The 22550-nt window shown below is 43.8% G+C and overlaps 1 protein-coding gene across 1 annotated transcript in view; it reads left to right on the top strand.

Moving 5' to 3' along the window:
• Window positions 1-1934: 1934 nt before the first annotated feature.
• The window catches only part of LOC124545780 (cyclic nucleotide-gated cation channel alpha-3-like), a gene marked incomplete at its 3' end in the record, with an annotated part of 672390 nt that continues 651774 nt past the window's right edge, over window positions 1935-22550 (top strand). The window contains exons 1-2 of the mRNA XM_047124727.1: window positions 1935-2010; window positions 10662-10960. Coding sequence (XP_046980683.1) covers window positions 1935-2010; window positions 10662-10960 — 375 coding nt within the window. The remainder of the gene's footprint in view (window positions 2011-10661; window positions 10961-22550) is intronic.

Genomic DNA, 22550 nt, shown 5'->3' on the forward strand with positions numbered 1-22550 from the left:
CCTCGCTCCCATTCGCTGACGATGCTCCTCTGCCTCCATACGAAGAATGTAAATAACTGAGCAAATTTCTCACACTAGTGTGTTTTTTGCAGTATTATTATTATTAGTAATTATTATTATTATTACTAATTTTTAAAAGAGTCTGTACTCCCGACGCATTGCAATTCGTGACATTATCCCTATCTTACTCCCATCAGGTCTTTATAAAGGGAGTTTATTTTGCAACAAACGTTGTGTTTCACATAGAAAATAAAATCTAACATTTGGACAACTCCTGCTGCATCATGACCTCCGTACTTTCACCCGAAGTGTCAAACAGTCCGCCATCCACTGGGGTTATGCTGAGATTCAGCGGGACAGTCGAGATGCGGTATAATGTCTGCATATACATCAGATCATCAACAAGGCTGGAAAGTGTTTTCCTGGGTAACACTTGGTCACGTAGAATATAGACATAAGTTCTGTCGCCGACTCCGAATAATACACCGATTCTTGTAGATCCGTTGGTGGTTTGGTCATGGGAACGACAACTTCTTTCTGCCATTCGGTCGCCTCTCCAAGTCGTCCCATGTTACTGCGCTAATTCCACACCCCTGTCTGGCACGTACACTATGTGATCAAAAGTATCCGGACCCCTGGCTTAAAATTACTTACAAGCCTTCCATCAGTAATGCTTGAATTCAATATGGTGTTGGCCCACCCTTAGCCTTATTGACAGCTTCCGCAATCGCAGGCATACGTTCAATCAGGTGCTGGAAGGTTCTTGGGGAATGGCAGCCCTTTCTTCACGGAACGCTGTACTGAGAAGACGTATCGATGTCGGTCGGTGAGGCCTGGCACAAAGCCGCATTCCATAACATCCCAAAGGTGTTCTATAGGATTCAGGTCTGGGTCTGTGCAGGCCGGTCCATTAAAGGGATGTTATTGTCGTGTAACCACTCAGCCACAGGCCGTGCACCATGAACAGGTGCTCGAACGTGTTGACAGATGCAATCGCCATCCCCGAATTGCTTTTCAACAGCGAGAAGCAAGATGGTGCTTAAAACATCAATGTATTCCTGTGCTGTGATAGTGCCACGCAAAACAACAAGGGGTGCAAGCCCCTTCCATGAAAAACACGACCACACCATAACACCACTGCCTCCGAATTTTACTGTTGGCACTACACACGATGGCAGATAAAGTTCAACGGGCATTCGCCATAGCCGCACCCTGCCATCCGATCGTTACATTGTGTACCGTGGTTCGTCACTCCACAAAACGTCTTTCCACCGTTCAGTCGTCCAATGTTTACGCTCCTTACAGCAAGCGAGGCGTCTTTTGGCATTTACCAGCGTGATGTGTGGCTTATGAGCAGCCATGAATTCCAAGTTTTCATACCTCCTGCGTAACTGTCACAGTACTTGCAGTGGATCCTGATGCAGTTTGGAATTCCTGTGTGTTGCTCTGGATAGATATCTGCCTATTACACATTATGACCCTCTTCAACTGTCGACAGTCTCTGTCAGTCAACAGACGAGATCGGCCTGTACGATTTTGTGCTGTACGTGTTCCTTCACGTTTCCACTTCACTATCGCATCGGAAACAATGCACCTAGAGATGTTTAGGAGTGTGGAAATCTCGCGTACAGACGTATGTCACAAGTGACATCCAGTCGCCTGACCACGTTCGAAGTTCGTGAGTTCCGCGGAGCGCCCCATTCGGCTCTCTCACGATGTCTAATGACTACTGAGGTCGCTGATACGGAGTACGTGGTAGTAGGTGGCAGCCCAATGCACCTAATATGAAAAACGTATGTTTTTGGGGGTGTCCGGATACTTTTGATCACGTAGTGTATACACCAGTTTAGTGCCATGACTTATGTCAGCTGCGGAAGTTTACGAAAACTCATCTTACCATTTCAGCACCAGGTACAGCGTCCACTTTTAAGGGTATGACTCGCAGTTTGTATCGTGAGCATATTATACAGCAGGAGAGCATAAATATTTTGATAATAGACAAGGTATATGGTAAGTTCATTGGATCTGACGATCTAAGAAAGACGTGCGATAATGCAACACATTGTAAGATGTTCAAAATGTCAGGAAAATAGGTGTAGAGGAAGGCGACAAATATACAATATATGTACAAGATCAAAGAAGAAAAAATTAAAATGGGAAACCAAGAAGAAACTTCTTGGATTAGAATGGTGCTGTTGATATTACCCGATACTCATCTGACCAGAAATCCTTGTCTTCCTTCCACTTCACTTCACTGACCCCTACTATATCTAGATTGAGCCTTTGCATTTCCCTTTTCAGATTTTCTAGTTTCCCGACCACGTTCAAGCTTCTGACATTCCACGCCCCGACTCGTAGAACGTTATCCTTTCGTTGATTATTCAATCTTTTTCTCATGGTAACCTCCCCCTTGGCAGTCCCCTCCCGGAGATCCGAATGGGGGAAACATACATTTTGCTAATTTTCTACTGTTTAATCTGTATATCGAAGAAGAAATCACTAAAATGAAGGTACAGGAGTTGGATTAAAACTCGGCGTGACAGGATATCAATGATAGGACTCGCCAAAGACAGTACAATTCTCAGTGAAAGTCAAGAAGAATTCCAGGCTCCGATGAACAGGGAGAACAGTACAACGAGCACGCATTGTGGATTTAGAGTAAACTGGAGAGTCACTACTGAGTATTAGCAAAAATGAGATTGATCTATTTTTCTTGTGTCTTCGTCTCTCGTAAGCGTAGGATTGGCGCACCTATTAAGGGATTTGCATTTTTAATTTAAGGAATCGGCTGATAGTATCAAACATCGGCCTTAGTCCGATGAAGAAATTTGAGAAAACATACATCAGGAGTACAGCATTGCATTCATGTGAATCATAGACTAAAGGAAAACTGGAAAAGATGAGGGAATGCAGAAGAATGCTGAAAATCGGGTGGACGGATAAAATAAGGAATGAGGCTGTTCCGAAGAATCGGCGAGGAGAGGAACATCTGAGCATCACAAATAAGGAGAAAGAACTAGGTGATAGGGGAGTGTCTACGACATCTAACAATCATTCATCATTCCCATAGTACTTGAGGTAGCTGTAGAGGGTAAAATGTGCAAGGGAATGCAGAAGTTGGAATATATCTAAGAAGTAATTCAGGACGTCGGCTGCAAGTGCTGCTTTGTGATAAAGCGGTTGGCACAGGAGAGGATTTCATGGCGGGCCCCATCAAACCGCAGATGTGAAGAAAATCGTATCTCGTCCCCCTGCCCCCCCCCCCCCCCCCCCCACCACCACCAAGGATAAGAAAACGAGATTTACGCCAGGAGTCACCCTGTCAGAGTTTTCATGATGGGCGCTTCCGGAACGTCAGTGCCTGGTCCTCGGCATCTTTCTTGCAGGCCAGTGGGGCAGCGTGGCGAGTGCAGCGGAGCATAACTAAAGGGGTGACGCGGGCAGCGGGCGCCATCGACCTCCGACCGGCCCCGCGCCTCACCCTGATTGCGGGGCATACGTCTTCTCGCGCGTCCTCACAGGCGTTTTCCCTCCGTTCGAGTCAGGCCGGGAAACTGAGCAACGGCGAGAAAGTGGAGCGTTACAAGCTAACGGCTCGTCGTTGTCGAGGCCATTACACGCAGCGTCTGCCGGACGAGGATGGGGGAAGACAGGGGCAAGGGGCAGTTGACCCACGCAGCTCACGTAGTACGTGCTACGAGACCCCAACTGCCTGTAGTCCGCTACTTCTGAACACACGTGACTAGAACGGTATTGGGGACTGCTACTTCTTGGCGTATACAGCAGCTATATGAACTGTCTGTATACGTCGTCAAAGAGCCACTGATCTGAATATGGTCGCTTACACGAGACGCTTACCAGAATTAATAAATCGGTTCGCAAGCGACAGTATGCGCTACCTAATATGTTCCAAAACGCTGCGAATGGAAATGGGATAGTTCTAGGGTTCATGCTTCTCGTCCGATTGGTGATAAAGATGTAGGCTTCAGTGTTTCGGATACACCTAGGGCTAGGGACCACTTTCTCACGCAACTTTAACTAACATGTAGTACTGGGTCCCCGTCTGAATATTACGCACTTCTTATAGCTTTTGTAAATGGAGCAAATTAATTAGTTCTTCTTCGTTATACACTGAAGAGCCAAACAAACTGATACACCTGCCTAATATCGTGTGGGGCTCCCGCGAGCACGCAGAAATGGCGCAACAAGACGTAGCATGGACTCGACCAGTGTCTGAAGTAGTGCTGGAGGGATCTGACACCATGAATGCAGCAGGGCTGTCCATAAATTCGTAACAGTACGAGAGGTGGAGATCTCTTCTGAACAGCACGTTGCGAGGCATCCCAGATATGCTCAATAATGTTCATGTCTCTGGAATTTGGCGACCAGCGGAAGTGTTCTTGGAGCCAGTCTGTAAAAATTCTGAACGTTTGGGTTCAAATGGCTCTAAGCACTATGGGACTTAACATCTGAAGTCATTAGTCCCCTAGACGCAGAACTACTTAAACGTAACTAACCTAAGGACATCACACACATCCATGCCCAAGGCAGGATTCGAACCTGCGACCGTAGCAGCAGAACGTGTGGGTTCCTGCTGGAATTGCTCAAGTCCGTCGGAACGCACAATGCACATGAATGTATGCAGGTGATCAGACGTATGCGTCACCTGTCAGAGTCATATCTACACGTACCAGGGATGCCATATCTCTCCAACTGCACATGTCCCATGCACTCTCTCCACCACTTTCAGCAGTCCCTTGCTGACATGCAAGGCACAAGGATTCGTGAGGTTGTCTCCAATACCCATCCGCTCGATCCAATTTGAAACGAGACTCGTCCGACCAGGCAATATGTTTCCAGTGATTAACATTCCAATGTCAGCGTTGACGCGCCCAGGCAAGACGTGTCGTGCAGCCATCAAGGGTACGCGAGTGGGCCTTCGACTCCGAAAGCCAATATCGATAATGTTTCGTTAAATGGTTCACACGCTAACACTTGTTGATGGCCCAGCATTGAAATCTGCAGCACATTGTTGTCACGATGAACGATTCTCTTCAGTCGTCATTGGTCACGTTCTTGCCGGATATATTTCTGGCCGCAGAGATGTCGGAGATTTGATGTTTTACGGGATTCCTGATATGCACGATGCACTCGTGAAATGATCGTGCGGGAAAATCGTTAATTCATCGCTACCTCGGAGATCCTTGTCCCATTGCTCGGGTGCCGACTATAACACCACGTTCAAACACATTATATCGATAACCTGCCATTGTCTCAGCATTAAATGATCTAACAACTACACGAGACTCTTGTTGTCTTATATAGGCTGCAGTGCCGTATTCTACCTGTTTATATATCTCTGTACTTGAATATGCACGCCTATACCAGTTTCTTCGGCGCTTCAGTGTATGTGGTCTCAGATGTGCCTCTACTAACTTATGGAGGAAACATTTAGTTCACATGCGGTCCTTGAGAAAACCCGAAAAACATACCAAGGTAGCTATGCCCAGAAAATGGCTGAAAGTTTTACAATAGATTCCTAAGATCCCGATCTCTAACAATCTTGAAAAACTTATTGATATTTTTACCCGCTCCGAGATTTAGAGTTCCAAAATCACCGTATTTTTAGGCAAAAATACTCACGTGATATCCAATATGAGACGTAAACGTAATTTATAAGGTAACGTACCAGGGATAAATATGCTGTGAAGTGTCTCCATTATCATCAGAAGGACTCTGGGAATACTATGTTGTAGCACTGAAGCACAAGAAAACCTTTTGAGTACGGTAAAATGCGGTCTCAGGTGTTAATATGTATTGCGTTATTCCATTTTCACGTAAGTGAACTACCAAAATTTTACTGTCTCACAAAGTTCTTCTCATAGAGTTGCATGCCCTGTTGTACGGGGGAAAAGAAGGAACCAGCGGAAAAATACTCTCATCGGAGCAGAGAAACCGCTAATATGCTCATGTTCCAAAATACTCTGACCGAAAACTGGGGAACCAGGTGCCTCATTCCACCTTTCTCAGCATCTTTAAAAATGTTCCAAGAAATTTTTCATCAGAGCGACAAACTGCTGTTTATCTGTCCTGCGTGTAATTGGCAATATAATTATACATACTCATGTCCGTACGGCAGTGTTCTGCACGGAAGATGGCACTTCGGTCAACGGGAAACCACACCAATGATGACGTCAGGGCACCTATCAAACGGAGTAGTGTTTGTCGGTTAGTCCCACATCCACAATCGCTGTTTACACAGTTACAGACGGTGCAGTACAGCACAGAGAAGACGCCTGCCTAACTCACTGCGGTGGAGGGCCATACGAAGAATAGAAGTAGGTCCGTCGAAAACTCTTGTGGCCCGATGGCTTAACGTTGGTCGTTCTGCTATTTCTCGGATGTGGTGACAGTTTATAGAAACCGAAACTGTCTCCTGCAGACCAGAGCAGGGCCGACCACGTGTGACATCAGAAAGTGAGGGCCGTAATTTGTCTGTAAGGACATGACGGTATCTCCTAAATACTGCGCAGGAAACTGACATTGGACTTCGCAGCATCCACTGGACGTGTTGTATCAAGGCAAACGGGGTGCAGAGAACGTTTCGACGTAATGGCGTTTATTGTCGGAGACCTCCTGCATGGGTGGCTCTGGCACGCTTTCACAGAAGGGAACTTCTAAAGTAGAATAGTCAACATAACACCTAGACGGTAGAACATCGTGGAAACAGACCGATATCGAGAAGGAACACTAATGTAGTGGCCAAGAATAATGTTGACCATCCTAACACCTGTTCATGTAATTGTACAGGTGAACCTGAAAGCCTGAACTGCTGTCAGGTATCTTGACGAGGTCTTTGGAAATCATGTAAGGTTGTTGCGACGTGCTTTGCGTCTAGACATCGTACTGAAAGACGACAGTGTTCGACCTCATACAGAACGAGTGGCTGATGTTTCCTTGGAAACGGAAGTTTTTTGGAAACGGAAGATACTGCAAGCATGGCGTGGCGTGACCTCCTCGTTCTCCCGATTTGAATCACATAGAGCATGTCTGGGATGTACTATGGAGACGGGCTGCATCACGGCAACATCCACCAATCACTCTCGAAGACTTGCGAGCAGCTCAGCGGCAATAACGGGCGTTATCGCCCCAACATGACGTGAACACATTAACCAGTTAAGCTATTTAAAGAAGGCTTATTGCTGTTCGTATCTTCCTAACGAACAGAGATACGAGACAGGCAAAAACGATGATTAATATCCACCTGATAGCTAAACAAGATTTGCTTGTTACACTTCTTTTACTTTGCTTCCGGACGAGGGATCAGAATAAATGGGGACACCCTTTATATGAGCTAGTGGATAACTTCGGTGGTTTCATATAGGTCTTTGCGGCTGGTACTGTTGTGTATACAGAAGTCGCAACGATAGAATTATGTAGAAAAATGGAGGAATACTGCAATGTATCGGTAATTTGTACAGGACCTGGCAGGTGTTTCTCAATATAGACGAAGGTTACACTTCGCACATAAATAGAGAGAAAAAAGTGTTAGTGTATGATTACAAGATTACAAAGCGATCACTGGTAGAATCACATCCATGTAATACGGGAGAAATTTTTTGCATTGCTCCCTTATTTTAAATACGTGGCACAGAAAACATGGGACATGATTATAGATTCATTTGCAATGTGTCCATGCAAGTACCACAGAAAACAAAATTTGGTACTCAGACATGCGTATAGATTCATTTTCAATGTGTCCACATCACCAAATCAATAGTTCGTGTCTCGGTCGGGCACACAGTTTTAAGACGGCCGGTGTGGCCGTGCGGTTCTAAGCGCTTCAGTTTGGAACCGCGTGACCGCTACGAGCGCAGGTTCGAATCCTGCCTCGGGCATGGATGTGTGTGATGTCCTTAGGTTAGTTAGGTTTAAGTAGTTCTAAGTTCTAGGGGACTGATGACCTCAAATGTTAAGTCCCATAGTGCTCAGAGCCATTTGAACCACCAAATCAAAAAACAAGCATTTGTGAAACGACAAAACAGTCTGTTTCCCATGGAGGGTTTTTCACAGCATAGCCACCTTCAGTACTTGGTGGAACGTCCTCTTGCTCGGATGCGGCCTTGCATCCGTCGTAGCACACCATCGATGAGATCATCAAGCCATTCCTCGTCCAAATTTTCACACATTTCATTGGTAATTATACGCAAGTTTCTCAGAGTAAACGGTCGTCGTCGACGTCCAAAAATGGATTTTTTCAATAGATCGCACACATATTTGATTACATTCTTATGCGGTTAGTAGGCAAACCATGCTGAAGAAACGTGTTTTCAATATCAGCACGGTGAGCGCGCGACTTATCTTCGATCAAGATGAAATTTTCAGCAAAAGGTGAGCAGAGAGATTGCCCTCGACAACCACGATACATGCATGGAGGCCCTGTGTAATGCCACCACAGGATATCACTTCCACATCACCTTGTGGCACAGGTGGGACAGAGCGTAGGAGGAGTTCCGTATTACCGGATCATACTGTCTGCGACTATTATGGAACTAAAAGATCGGAGTTTCGTCCCTAAACAAAACCGGATGCGAAACTTGCGGCGTGTGTAATGGAGTCCATGGTATCGCAGTGTATGACATGGGGCTCAACATGGTCGTCGGGACTAGAGATTTGAATCGTGAAATCGTCCCATAACAACCAGAAGCGATATATGACATTCTGCAACCTCTTCGAACGCCGAATTTGGTTCTGGAACACTGACATCATGGTTCCTGCCGTGCGGTGTATGCCGCGGGTCGCGCGGCTCCCCCCGTCGGAGGTTCGAGTCCTCTCCTACTAGTACTGTCTCCTTCACTCTCTTCCTAGCACTGTTCTACCACTGCCAACTATCTTCTACTCCCTTTCTTTCACACCGCCATTGTCTCTTTTACTTTTTCTATGCCACAACCACTGTCTACTGTCTTCGAGTGAGTATATTTCACTTTTCCATCTCTTTCCCACTGCCACAGTCTCGCTCTCTCTCAGCATAACGAAGCGCGAATATGTTCTCATGCAGAAATTTTTGGGTTAATTTTTAAAGGTGCTGAGGAAGGTAGTATGAGGTAACTGGTATTCCATTTTTCGGTCAGACTGTACTAAACAGCCGGCCGCGGTGGCCGAGCGGTGCTACGCGCTTCAGTCTGGAACCGCGCGACTGCTACGGTCGCAGGTTCGAATCCTACCTCGGGCATGGATGTGTCTGATGTCCTTAGGTTAGTTAGGTTTAAGTAGTTCTAAGTTCTAGGGGACTGATGACCTCAGATGTTAAGTCCCATAGTACTCAGAGCCATTTTTTTTTGGTACTAAACAGTAGCATATCTGCCTCTTTTTTATTCCGAGAAGAGCATGTTTCTGCTGGTTCCCTCCTTTTCCATGGTACGTCACTCATATGAAAAGAGCTTTATGGTTCAAATGACTCTGAGCACTATGAAACTTAACTGCTGAGGTCATCAATCCCCTAGAACATAGAACTACTTAAACCTAACTAACCTAAGGACATCACACACATCCATGTCCGTGGCAGGATTCGAACCTGCGACCATTGCGGTCGGGCGGTTCCAGACTGTAGCACCTAGAACCGCTCGGCCACTCTGCCCGGCTGTTACGCTTTACACCAGATATTACATGTATATTCTACTCGTACAAGTAAGGTAATTTTGAACATCTTGAAAACAGATTATAAAATTAAGAAAATTTTCATATTTGTTCGAGATCGGCATCGTAGTTATATATCGTAAAAATTCCAGCGATTTGCTATGTACAGCTGTCGTGGAATCCGTTGCTCGGATCTGGACCCGAAAACGCAAGTTTTGCGGTGTTTATATATAAAAGATAAATATTTTTGGAAAGGTAAGATGGCCCTTGGAGATAGGTGCCTCAACAGAAGAATATACGATACAATTCGAGGAACTTGCTGCAGTTATTTATTAATTATTTATATTTCGCCTCACAATGGATATTACGTGCTATTTTACTTGTGTAGGGTAACTTCGAATCTCTGTACAGATATGAAGAAAATTAAGTCTATTCGAGATCGTCATCTTACGGATATATCGTAGGATTTTCAGTCATTTGCTTTTGAAAGCCGCCTCGAAACCCGCAGCGCGATTTCGGTACCCAAAATCCAATTTTTTCGTGTTTGCTCAGGAACTGCCCATGGCCTAAATGGTGCCTCCATAAGTGCCTTAAGGCGCACCATGACCAAAAATATTCAACGGATTTGGTCTGTTTGCCTAAGATGTAGGAAGCGTATAATATTCAAATTTTGAACTGTAGTACAGTTACAGTAAGATGATCCTTTTGTTTGGTGTACAAATAGTCCAAAAGCTATCCAAAACACTTGCCTCTAATTTTCTTTCACCAGTAGAGCCCGGGATAGGAGCCCCGAAAAAAATCCCGCTTTTTTTCTTTTCGTGCAGCGTTTTGAGACACATTAGGTAGCGCATGCTATCGCAGCTGTTTCGACGGGAAGACAACTGCACTACGTATCTGGGAGATGCAAAACTTTTGTTGATATGTGTACCGAGGAGAATGCTTACGGAGCGATAAAAGAGAAAAGTTGTTTGACGGGGTGCAGATAAACGGGCACCCTGTAAGTGAGGTGAGATGCCAAATTTCAGGGGAAACCATCACATCGTTCCGCCATTCCTCGACCCACTCCGTTGCTAGGCACGTGGGTTTTGCAGCTCGGGGCACACTGGCGGCGCGCCGGCGCCGGTTCGGCAGCAGACGCGCTGCCTCGCGTCGGCCCGCCTGCCGGTGTCGCGCGGCGCTGATGGACGAGTGGGGAGCGCCCGGCATCCATCAGGCGCGCCTTTTTACGGCCTCCATCCTCCGGCTGCCGCCCGCACCTCGTGCCGAACGGCCGCCGCGCGTAATTGATTACCCCTCTTCCTCGGCACTGCAGGCACGCCCAGCCGTAATACACACACTGTAGCTGCATATGCTCTGCACGAGCTACTTCCACACACGCGCCCCACCTTACGGTGTCGCCTTCAGCCCACTGGGAAACGTCGAAGTCTTGCACGTTACAACATTTCAAGGTTCGCACTCTCCACCGTAAATCATTGAGAGTTTAGTTTACGTACGTTGGCGTCACCTTGGTGGGCATAACAGCCTCGATAAATTCAAAGAGTCAAATCATTCACACAAACCCTTTGTAGAAGTCCGTGGCTGGGACGTCGGCTGATCACTTTGAAGTAAACAGCACTGTAGATTCTGCCGTTAATTTTAAACTCTTATCACGCTACCGGTTTCAATGCCACATTACACGGTCATCGGGTTCCTCCACAAAAGCAGGCTGGATACAATCTGCTCATTCTTCTCTTTCTTGTTCAAAGCATAAATTTGACAGCAATAGATGAACTCATAGGGAAAGTAGGAATTATATGAAGAACTAAAGCACGTGCTAGACATATATTTCTTCAGCTTTTTCAACAGATCAATATAAGAAATATTACTTGACTGTGTTATAATTGTATTGATTCACTCAAAATTCGATAGGCATCTTTTGTTGTGTACACACAGACAGACACTACAGTACGTCAACCTGATCATGGAGGATAACAGGTGCAATACCTGCACATCTCTAAAGAGGAACAGCGAATGGAAAAAAGCACTGCGAGCTGCTGCTAACCTAACCAACATGGTAGTTGAAGATCTAAGTAGAAAAATGATATCTCACAACATATCTTGATATCGTCGCTATTTGATATCGTCGCTATTTTTCTATGTACGAGGGCGTGCTGAGAAGTAATGCATCAGAATTTTTTATACTCTTAAAATTGGTTTGACTAAACCAACGTCATTAACATTCTACATCTTTATTCTTTATATCTACATATTTGCAGCCCTCTGCCGCTAGAGGGCTCTTAATTGTAGCGTGTAATATTGCGGTGTGTAATGTAACCACGACACTGCGAAAAAAATAGCGTGCTGTAGTACTGTTTCTAACGATCGTCCGCACATTGCGAGACCGCAAACGAGCGCTACGATATCTGGAACGGCTCGAGTTTACTGTCATCGATCTTCCTCCATAAAGCCCATCACATTGTCATCTGTTTCCAAAACTTAAAGAACACCTTCGAGGACTTCACTTTGACGGTGATGAGCGGTGCAAGTAGAGGTGACGTTTCGGCTCCATCAACAAAACCAAACATTCTATAGTGACGGTATCAATAGACTGGTCTCCCGTTGGGAGAAATGTGTTCGTCACCAGGATGACTAAGTTGAAAAATAAATATGTAAATATGCAGAAGAAAGACGTAGAAAGTTAGTAACGTTCGACTTGCTTAGAAAAGCTTTACGAGTTTTCGCAGACAAAACTCTGAGGTATTTCTCTTCAGCATGTCCTCGCATTTGCCGTTTAAATTAACCCGTTTATCGTAGCACTGCACAAGCTACCCTGTGTCATCAGCACACGCACTTTTCGCGAAGTTGTTGAACCAAAAACTAACGCTCTTTTCAGTTCGTAGTCATTTTACTACTATTTTCCGCCTGGAAAAAGCTTCAGTGTCATATAAAAATGATAATCACTCTTTGCCAAGTCCAAGCTATTAGGCGGAAGTTCAGAAACTTCCCACGTAATCTTCCGAGGTAATTCCTTCGTCGGTGCGGCAGAATGCGGGCGAGGTTCATCGTGAAGAAGCGCCGTGCAGCTGGGAAACATTCTGCACCATTTTTTTTTAAGGGAGTGGCATAGTCGATGCAGATTGGACAGTAGACTGCTGCGTTTAAGGTCACCCAGTTAGGCATAAATAAGATGAGTAGGACGCTCATTCCATCACAAAACAGTACACCTTTTCGGCGCTCAGAATTTGTTTGCCTTTCTTTAGTTTAAATGCTAACATTTTAGGTTAGGCTTTACCGTGACTTATTGATATTAAATGGGACAATTAATTTACTGTTAACAGTCAATGACATTTTTTATTTTGTTCGGATCCTGAAATCCAGATCTCGTCTTCAGTACCAGTGTGGTTCCATAATTGTTTTTTGTGTTCATGTGTCAAAAGTAAAGAAACCCGATTGGCATACACTTTTCTATAGTTCAAATCACCACTAACGATTTTGATAAAGTTTATAAAACAATACATAGCCCATAGGCTGTAACGAAACGTTCTTCCGATGAGGTAATTTCGACCATTAGGCATTTTAGAGCATCTGAGAAATCAACATGGAAGAGCATCACAGTGTCTGCATACATCTCCACACATCGTCATGTTTAAATAAAACATTCAACAACTCACAATAACATACTGCATTACCGTGCAATATTTCTACTTACATGCTTGACGTTACATTTCGTATATTGCAGTTATGAGATTCTTTTACTCTGCACATATAAAACCGGACATCATATTGCGTAGTCACATTGGGAATAAACCGACATCAAGAACGTAACAGTCTCACGTCACATATTAGTAATTGTATTGTTAGCACTGAAGTTGCACAACTAATAGCTTCTGTTGAGGTGTCATAATACACATGCATCCAAACATTGCACAACTATCGGCAGCCAATGTAAAAGACAACTTACATGTATTTCTGGTGTGCCAGACATAGATGGTGTATTGTACATCAGGTAATCAGCGACTAAAGCCCATTTAAGAGCCTACAAACGGATGTAATAAAATATTTCATGGAGTAAGTCAGAAGTAGTATAAGAAGCAAAAACAAATATCACAAAATATTTAAAGCTGACCAATCAGTTACTTGTTGGTATGCCAGATTTAACGAATACATTATATCAGAGTTCATCAGTGCCTGAAGGTTACAGGTAGACACCCAGGAACCAACCTACTGACATTTTATATGGAAGAGTAATCCATAAAAGCACAAATTTCATGATATTTCAAAATTATGTTATCACTAACGAGCGAGCAGAATCCTTTGAAAGAGGACAATTGATGAACATAAACATTTGTCTGCATATCCGCCTATATTTCACAAAAATGGGTAACTAGTGAAAGTAGGCACCAGAAGTGGAAGACTGCGAATGTTATCAACACTCATTTCCTGCTATACCTTACTAGACACCTGAGAATGCCACCAAGATTCTCTCAAAAACATATGTACATATCTCACACTAGCGAACACGCAGTAACACGTCACATCATTTTAAAGAATGTATAGAACCAATTGGTAAAGTTAGAAAGCCCCATGTAGAAATTATTCCATAACGTACGTCAGGTAAAAACATGCCCTAATACAGACTATTGAAGAAAAATAAGGGATGAATACAGCATTCAATAACATTTTTTTAAAAAGTACACAGACAGTACCGAAGGATAAAAAGCTTTTTAAAATCTAGCAACCGACATAAAATGCAGGCCAGAGTAGCAAAAGAAACGTAGAAGTCAAAACTGTGTACAAATGTAACTCATGACTCATATTATATTGAATTATCATAATACAAAATAAAATATAACACCTTAGGCATCAGTTCAATGTACTTGTTACCTCCGCAAAAGCGATCGACCATCCTTCAGGCACCTCGGGCATGCGTGCAGCCTAACTGGCCACTGAACTTGCAGCGTCAAGAACTCACTCAGTCGCAGTAACTGACGGACACCAGGTGGCGGTACCAGCGCTAGCAGAAGCCGCTACTTCCAAGGGTCCTATTCGCGTCCGCCACACACGTGACCAGAAAATAGTGCCGCGAATATTCCGCCGCCGACCTTTGTAAACGTCGGCGCCAGAACTGCGCAGGTCACTGTGAACGCCATTTTTGTGCTGTTCGTCGAGTTCCATTTTAACTATATGTACATTTCATGACAAAGTGTCTCGTCAAACTGCCCCCTTTTTAATGTATATTTTAACTCCAATTATTTCCCCCCTCTCGTATGTGAACTTCTTCTTTTATCCCCATATTTTATGCATATACCTTTCTCATGTGATATTTTATACAATCTCTTGGCTGAAGAGCGACGAATCAGTGGTACAGTCAAGTCTTCATGCCTGTGAGACGCTGTAATTGCGACTTTGTTAGTATCGTGAAAGCAGACGTTTGTTTCCTTAAAATTTTTGAACACTGTTTTTCGCATGTCGGTGTGAACGACACATCAAACATCTGAAATTTCAAGAAAACACAAGCTCCGTTCATAAAAACTGAAACGTCTATCCTGCTAAAGATTATCCTCAGTCCGTGACTTGAGTTCGCCAGTCGGAACTGAAGGTCAGCCTTTAGCTTTCAAGACTTTGAATATTCGTTAGTGCACCATTAAACACGAAGAACATTTTAATACACTTCACTTATCTGTCTCCAAATTGCGATAGTTTGGAGTTTTTGAGTTCCAGAAGCCGTATTACAGTACGAGCTTCACATTTGGAGGTGCCTTTAATTTCGTCACACATTTTAAAACCGCATATTTAAACAGGAGCCGACTGTTAGTATTCGCATTTAGCGTCATATTAAGGCAACGATTGCGAAGGTCTATAGTGGCGGGGATTTCAGGGAAAATTACGTTACTCGTCAGATCAAAGCGTTCTGTACTTATACAATGACTCTCGAGTCATTCTCGTCAGTAAAAGACAAAAATCACATGCCATGCCCAGGTACACATGGCACTGTCGTCAATGGACACAACCTCGGAATAAGTATCATATTTAAAACTCACGGGTGGAGAACAAGTTGCATTTAAGCCAGATTTGATCATTAGGAAATGAACACGCACTTTAAATTAGCTTGTACTGCTTAATGGAGTACTCATTATTTATAGTTATACGTCTCTTAGAGCACATTTACGACTAACGTAGTTATTTTGAACTGTCAACGGAAAACAGTTCGTTTATACTTCTTAAAAATATCTTTCTGTAGCTACAAGCTGTCAATTTACAAGTTAGTATCTACTTTATTCCATCAGAGAATTGACAGGGAGCTTTTAAGGAAAATAGACTTTAAATTATTTGAGGAAATACATAAAGCAGGTACCTTTTAATCTTCTTCGTCACTTCATGGAGTATCCTTAAAGCTTGTTCCTTCCTCACTGAAGCCATCTCTTTGGCGGTCGTCCTACAAATCTCTTTCCCATTGACTTATATTTCAAAGGTTATCATGAAAAATAAGTTAAGCAACAAAATGTATTTTATAGGTTATTTAGAAATAACTTCATTAAAATAACTAGAACGTAAATATTTATTCTAGACCGCAAAAATTGGCTAAGTCCACCATATAAGTGTTGTAATATTTCTGCCTCTAGTTATCACATTATTATTTTGCTGCTCCGTCTTGGCGCAAATCACTATAGAAGTGTATGTTATCTCGGGTATGTATTGCTCTCTGAAAGCACATTTTTGCGGCACTAACCTCACTGAATCTGATCGTTTTTTAGACATTCATCATTCCACCATTTTTCCAACGCCCTTTTCACTCCCCATCCCTATCCTTCACCAAATGTCTTTCTTATCTGAATTATCCCAAGCTTGCTGGTTTCAGTCCATAATGCAGAACTTATATGAAATTTATTTGTATTAATGTCAATATCAGCTCCGTTTTGAAAGTATTAAGAAAGAGCTCCCTTTCATCTGAACAACTTTAAATGGATATTTATAGCAAGCTGTTGTTACAGTGTTCATTACACCATCAGGAAAAACACGTTTCTTAGCCTTTGTTCCTGTTTAATTTTCGAATTAAAACTTTTTCTTCTACTTCCCACTGCTGAATTATTCACATTATTTACATTACTCATTGTATTGTCAATGAATACATGCAAGAAGCGGACAAAAAAACGGCAGGAGCGCGCGGAATTGTACAATCTCTATGTCCGATATTTACAACGCGTGTAATACATTCTGCACTTACCCCACCTAGCAAGTGCACGTTGTAGGAGTTACCTCCCATGCCCTCTATTGGTCTTCATTACCCACCACTGAAGATATCGTTTTTAGTACGTAAAAGCCCTGTTCACATACCACTTAACGAAACGAAGAAGAGCAGGCCGGGGTGGCCAAGCTGATCTAGGCGCCTCAGTCTGGAACCGCGTGACCGCTACGGTCGCAGGTTCGAATCCTGCCTCGGGCATGGTTGTGTGTGATGTCCTTATGTTAGTTTGGTTTAAGTCGTTCTCAGTTCTAGAGGACTGATGACCTTAGAAGTTAAGGCCCATAGTGCTCAGAGACATTTTTTTTTTTTTTTTTTTTTTTTTTGAAACGAAGGAGAAAACAACTTATGCACAAATGACGCATCACCTCCTTAGCATGGTGACACTTCAGTTGATTAGTAGCTTAACTACCCTGTCTCCCCGTTCTGTTGATATGTTATTTTCATTTTATACAGGGTGCCGGCCGAAGTGGCCGTGCGGTTAAAGGCGCTGCAGTCTGGAACCGCAAGACCGCTACGGTTGCGGGTTCGAATCCTGCCTCAGGCATGGATGTTTGTGATGTCCTTAGGTTAGTTGGGTTTAACTGGTTCTAAGTTCTAGGGGACTAATGACCTCAGCAGTTGAGTCCCATAGTGCTCAGAGCCATTTGAACCATTTGAACAGGGTGAGTCACCTAACGTTACCGCTGCATATATTTCGTAAACCACATCAAATACTGACGAACCGATTCCACAGACCGAACGTGAGGAGAGGGGCTAGTGTAATTGTTTAATACAAACCATACAAAAATGCACGGAAGTATGTTTTTTAACACAAACCTACGTTTTATTAAATGGAACCACGTTAGTTTTGTTAGCACATCTGAACATACAAACAAATACGTAATCAGTGCCGTTTGTTGCATTGTAAAATGTTAATTACATCCGGAGATATTGTAACCTAAAGTTGACGCTTGAAACCTCCGACGTTCAGTTGCGTGTTGTAACAAACACGGGCCACGGTCGGCGAGCAGCATCTGCAGGGACATGTTTACGATGACGACCGTGTTTACGAGTGTGGCTGTAGTGCACTGTTGTGGTTTGGTCTAGCTGTCGCAGTGTCCGCATGTAGCGCTTGCTGCTGTTGTTATTCTGCATTCGTCTCCGCACGCAGACCAACTGTAGTACACCGTGTTACCAGACGCCTGTGATAGTGTAGTGTTGTAGGAACTGTGACCATGGTGTATTCGAACTCTGAAAAGGTGGAGATGATACTCATCTATGGCGAGTGTCGACAAAATCCAGCTGAAGCCTGCAGGTTGTAAGCAGAACGGTACCCGGACATAGAGCATCCAACGTGCCGCACATTGCAAAACATCTACCGCCAACTGTATGCAACAGGTATGGTCGTAGCACGCAAACGGGTCCGTAACAGGCACGTCACGGGAGAAGCGGGTGCAGTTGGTGTGTTAACTGCTGTTGCCATGAATCCACACATGAGTACACGGGACACTGCGAGAGCCGGTGGACTGAGTGAAAGCAGTGTCATGCGCATGCTGCATCGTCACCGCTTTCACCGGTTTCATGTGTCGCTACATCAGCAATTACGTGGTGATGACTTATATCATCGGGTGCAATTCTGTCAATGGGCATCAGCAGAGAATGCGTTGCAGGTCTACCTGTTTACCGATGAAGCGGGTTTCACAAACCACGGGGCAGTGAATCTACGGAGCATGCATTACTAGTCCGTGGACAATCCTCGCTGGCTCAGACAGGTAGAGCGACAGCGACCGTGGACTGTAAATGTATGGTGCGGAATCATTGGCGACCACCTCATTGGTCCTCACTTCATTACAGGGGCCCAAACAGCTGCAACATACATCACATTTCTACAGAATGATCTGCCAACGTTGCTCGAAAATGTCCCACTGGAAACGCGTCGACGTATGTGGTATCAGCATGATGGTGCACCTGCACATTCCGCAATTAACACTAGGCTGACCCTTGACAGGATGTTCGACGGGCGTTTCATACGACGTGGAGGACGCATAGATTGGCCAGCCCGTTCTCCTGATCTTACACCTCTGGACTTCTTTCTGTGGGGCACGTTAAAGGAGAATGTGTACCTTGATGTGCCTACAACCCCAGAGGATATGAAACAACGTATTGTGGCAGCCTGCTGTGACATTACACCAGATGTACTGCAGCGTGTACGACATTCATTACGCCAGAGATTGCAATTGTGTGCAGCAAATGATGGCCATCACATTGAGCATCTATTGGCCTAACATGTCGGGACGCACTCTATTCCGCTCCGTAATTGAAAACGGAAACCACGTGTGTACGTGTACCTCACCCTCATGGTGATGTACATGTGCGTCAGTGAAAATGACCAATAAAAAGGTGTTAGCATGTGGACGTAATGTGCTGTTCCAGTCTCTTCTGTACCTAAGGTCCATCACCGTTTCCTTTGGATCCCTACGTAATTCGGTGCTCTCCGATACACACGATCGAACAGCGGAGAAGTGGTACTCAAGCGTCAAGTTTAGGTTACAATATCTCCGGGTGTAATTAACATTTTACGATGCAACAAACGGCACTGATTACGTATTTGTTTATATGTTCAGATGTGCTAACAAAACTAACGGGGTTCCATTTAATAAAACGTAGGTTTGTGTTAAAAAACATACTTCCGTGCATTTTTTTTATGGTTTGTATTAAAGAATTACACTAGCCCCTCTCCTCACGTTCGGTCTGTGGAATCGGTTCGTCAGTATTTGATGTGGTTTACGAAATATATCCAGCGGTAATGTTAGGTGGCTCACCCTGTATATCTTTGCTCCATTTTTTCTTATTTATACAGGATATAGTTTTCCCTCCTGTTTTAGTTTTGATCTCTGAGGGTACATACTTTAACTTTATTTAACAGTTTCATTTCAGTTAGCTGTATTTTTGTTAGTATCGAAGATTCGCTTCCCTGTGTAATATTTTTAACTTCATATAATTTCTTGTCATTTTACTCAGTGTTCTACCGGGTGATCAAAAAGTCAGTATAAATTTGAAATCTTAATAAAGCACGGAATAACGTAGATAGAGAGGGAAAAATTGACACAAACGCTTGGAATGACATGGGCTTTTATAAGAACCAAAACCGTTATCGGGCTTTTTTTCTTCAATGCGTGATTCTGGTTTTGTAACTGCTACCGTGACGGGTGAGAGGTACGCCGATATGTTACAGAATCGCATCAACCACAGCCTGGCTGATAAACACCTGTTGGAACGTACGATGGCACTCCACCCAATACTGCTAGACACGTGAAAAATCTCTTGCATGCGTCTTGTGATGATCGTGTGCTCAGCCGCCACTTTCGTCATGCTTGGCCTCCCAGGTCCCCAGACCTCAGTCCGTGCGATTATTGGCTTTGGGGTTACCTGAAGTCGCAAGTGTATCGTGATAGACCGACAACTCTAGGGATACTGAAAGACAACATCCGACGCCAATGCCTCACCATAACTCCTCATATGCTTTACAGTGCTGTTCACAACATTATTCCTCGACTACAGCTATTGTTGAGGGATGATGGTGGACATATTGAGCATTTCCTGTAAGGAACATCATCTTTGCTTTGTCTTTCTTTGTTATGCTAATATTTGCTATTCTGATCAGATAAAGCGCCATCTGTCGGACAATTTTTCAACTTTTGTATTTTTTTGGTTCTAATAAAACCCCATGTCATTCCAAGCATGTGTGTCAATTTGCACCTCTCTATCTACATTATTCCGTGATTTACTCAGTTTTCAAATTTATACTGACTTCTTGATCACTCGGTATTTATTTGCCGCTTGAATTTAGTAGGACGCCATTTTCATATTCATAGGTAACATCACAGCATAGAAGCTGAAAATGTGACACTTGCCCTATTGATTGCTCAGCTAGCACTATTTTACAGCCTACTGGAAACTTCTCTTTGAAGGCCATTAGTTTGGTGTTTTTCAACCTTTTTTTTTTAGGTATTAGTTCCTACATATTTGAGTTTGGTGATGTATCGCAAACTGGAGGCTGGAGGTCGTATTCTGTATTCTGAATGATTAGTTGGTCATTGCCGGCCGGTGTGGCCGAGCGGTTCTATGCGCTTCAGTCTGGAACCGCGCGACCGCTCCGATGCTGCCTCGGGCATTGACGTGTGTGATGTCCTTAGGTTAGTTAGGTTTAAGTAAGTTCTAAGGGACTGATTACCTCAGACGTTAAGTCCCATAGTGCCCAGAGCCATTCGGTCCTCTCTAAGGAACAAAGTATTTGTGTGTCTGTCCTGGTATTGGCCGGCCACGTTGTGTCACTTCCGCTTCGACTGTCTAACAATGTCGTGTAACTAAATATTGAACATACTCATTGAGGTTGAAAGGCTACATCCTTGTCACACTTCTCTGCTGATGCTTATTGGTCCTGCCTTCTCAGCAGTGTGTGCCAGCAGTAATTCTTTGTTAGTTGTAGTCTTCTATATTTTCGTTTTTCCATGAAGTTCCAAAGCTTGCTTTTGTTCTCTCCCTTGCCGACAAACACGGTGTTACCCAGGTGTTCATTTTGACATTTTTTAATCAGAAACAAACATATTTTAATCAGAAACGAAACCAAAAAATGAACTGTGTTTGTAGTCTAACATCCCGGACAGCTCCTGTATGCTGGGCGCCGCTGCGTCTCGTGTCTACAACATAGTTTTGTAAACTCTATGGCAACGTTTGTTTATAGCTCTAAACATGGTGACTGTTTGCGGTGACAGTTTTTTGCATTACGCAGTGGATAGCTGTTAAAAACGCTGGCAGGTGTCAGGGGTTTTCTTAAGTTGACTCGGTTTTGTTGTAAAGAGTAAATGAATCAAAACTTCATGCAGGATGCGACATTTTTTCCACGCATCTCAGTGTTTATGGTGTCACATCTGTTGAAATATGTGACGTACAATATTATATATTTGGGTAGGTACATTCAGCATTATGTGTGGATACTGGCTGTAAAATGTGTTGCGAACATAGTAGCAAAGAAGTAATAAATTTAAATGTCATGCACAATGTGGCAGTTTTTCGCTCATAACACACACATGCTCAGTTTTCCACATATGTCACTGTTTATGACGCCATGTCTTCTGAACTATGGTAGACAGATGGTTCCTATCCCGAGAGCTATTCTTGCCAACTAGCAAGAGATATGTGCGTCATGTTTGGCTGAAAAGGCCTTATACACTACTGGCCATTAAAATTGCTACACCAGGAAAAAATGTAGATGATAAACGGGTATTCATTTGGACAAATATATTATACTAGTACTGACATGTGATTACATTTTCACGCAATGTGGGTGCATAGGTCCTGAGAAATCAGTACCAAGAACAACCACCTCTGGCCGCAATAACGGCCTAGATACGCCTGCGCATTGAGTCACACAGAGCTTGGATGGCTTGTACAGGTACAGCTCCCCATGCAGTTTCAACACGATACCACAGTTGATCAAGAGTAGTGACTGGCGTATTGTGACGAGCCAGTTGCTCGGCCACCATTGACCAGACGTCTTCAATTGATGAGAGATCTGGAGAATGTGCTGGCCAGGGCAGCAGTCGAACATTTTCTGTATCCAGAAAGGCCCGTACAGGACCTGCAACATGCGGTCTTGCATTATCCTGCTGAAATACAGGGTTTCGCAGGGATCGAATGAAGAGTAGAG

Source organism: Schistocerca americana, chromosome 8 (genome assembly GCF_021461395.2).
Source record: "Schistocerca americana isolate TAMUIC-IGC-003095 chromosome 8, iqSchAmer2.1, whole genome shotgun sequence".
Taxonomy (NCBI): Eukaryota; Metazoa; Arthropoda; class Insecta; order Orthoptera; family Acrididae; genus Schistocerca; species Schistocerca americana.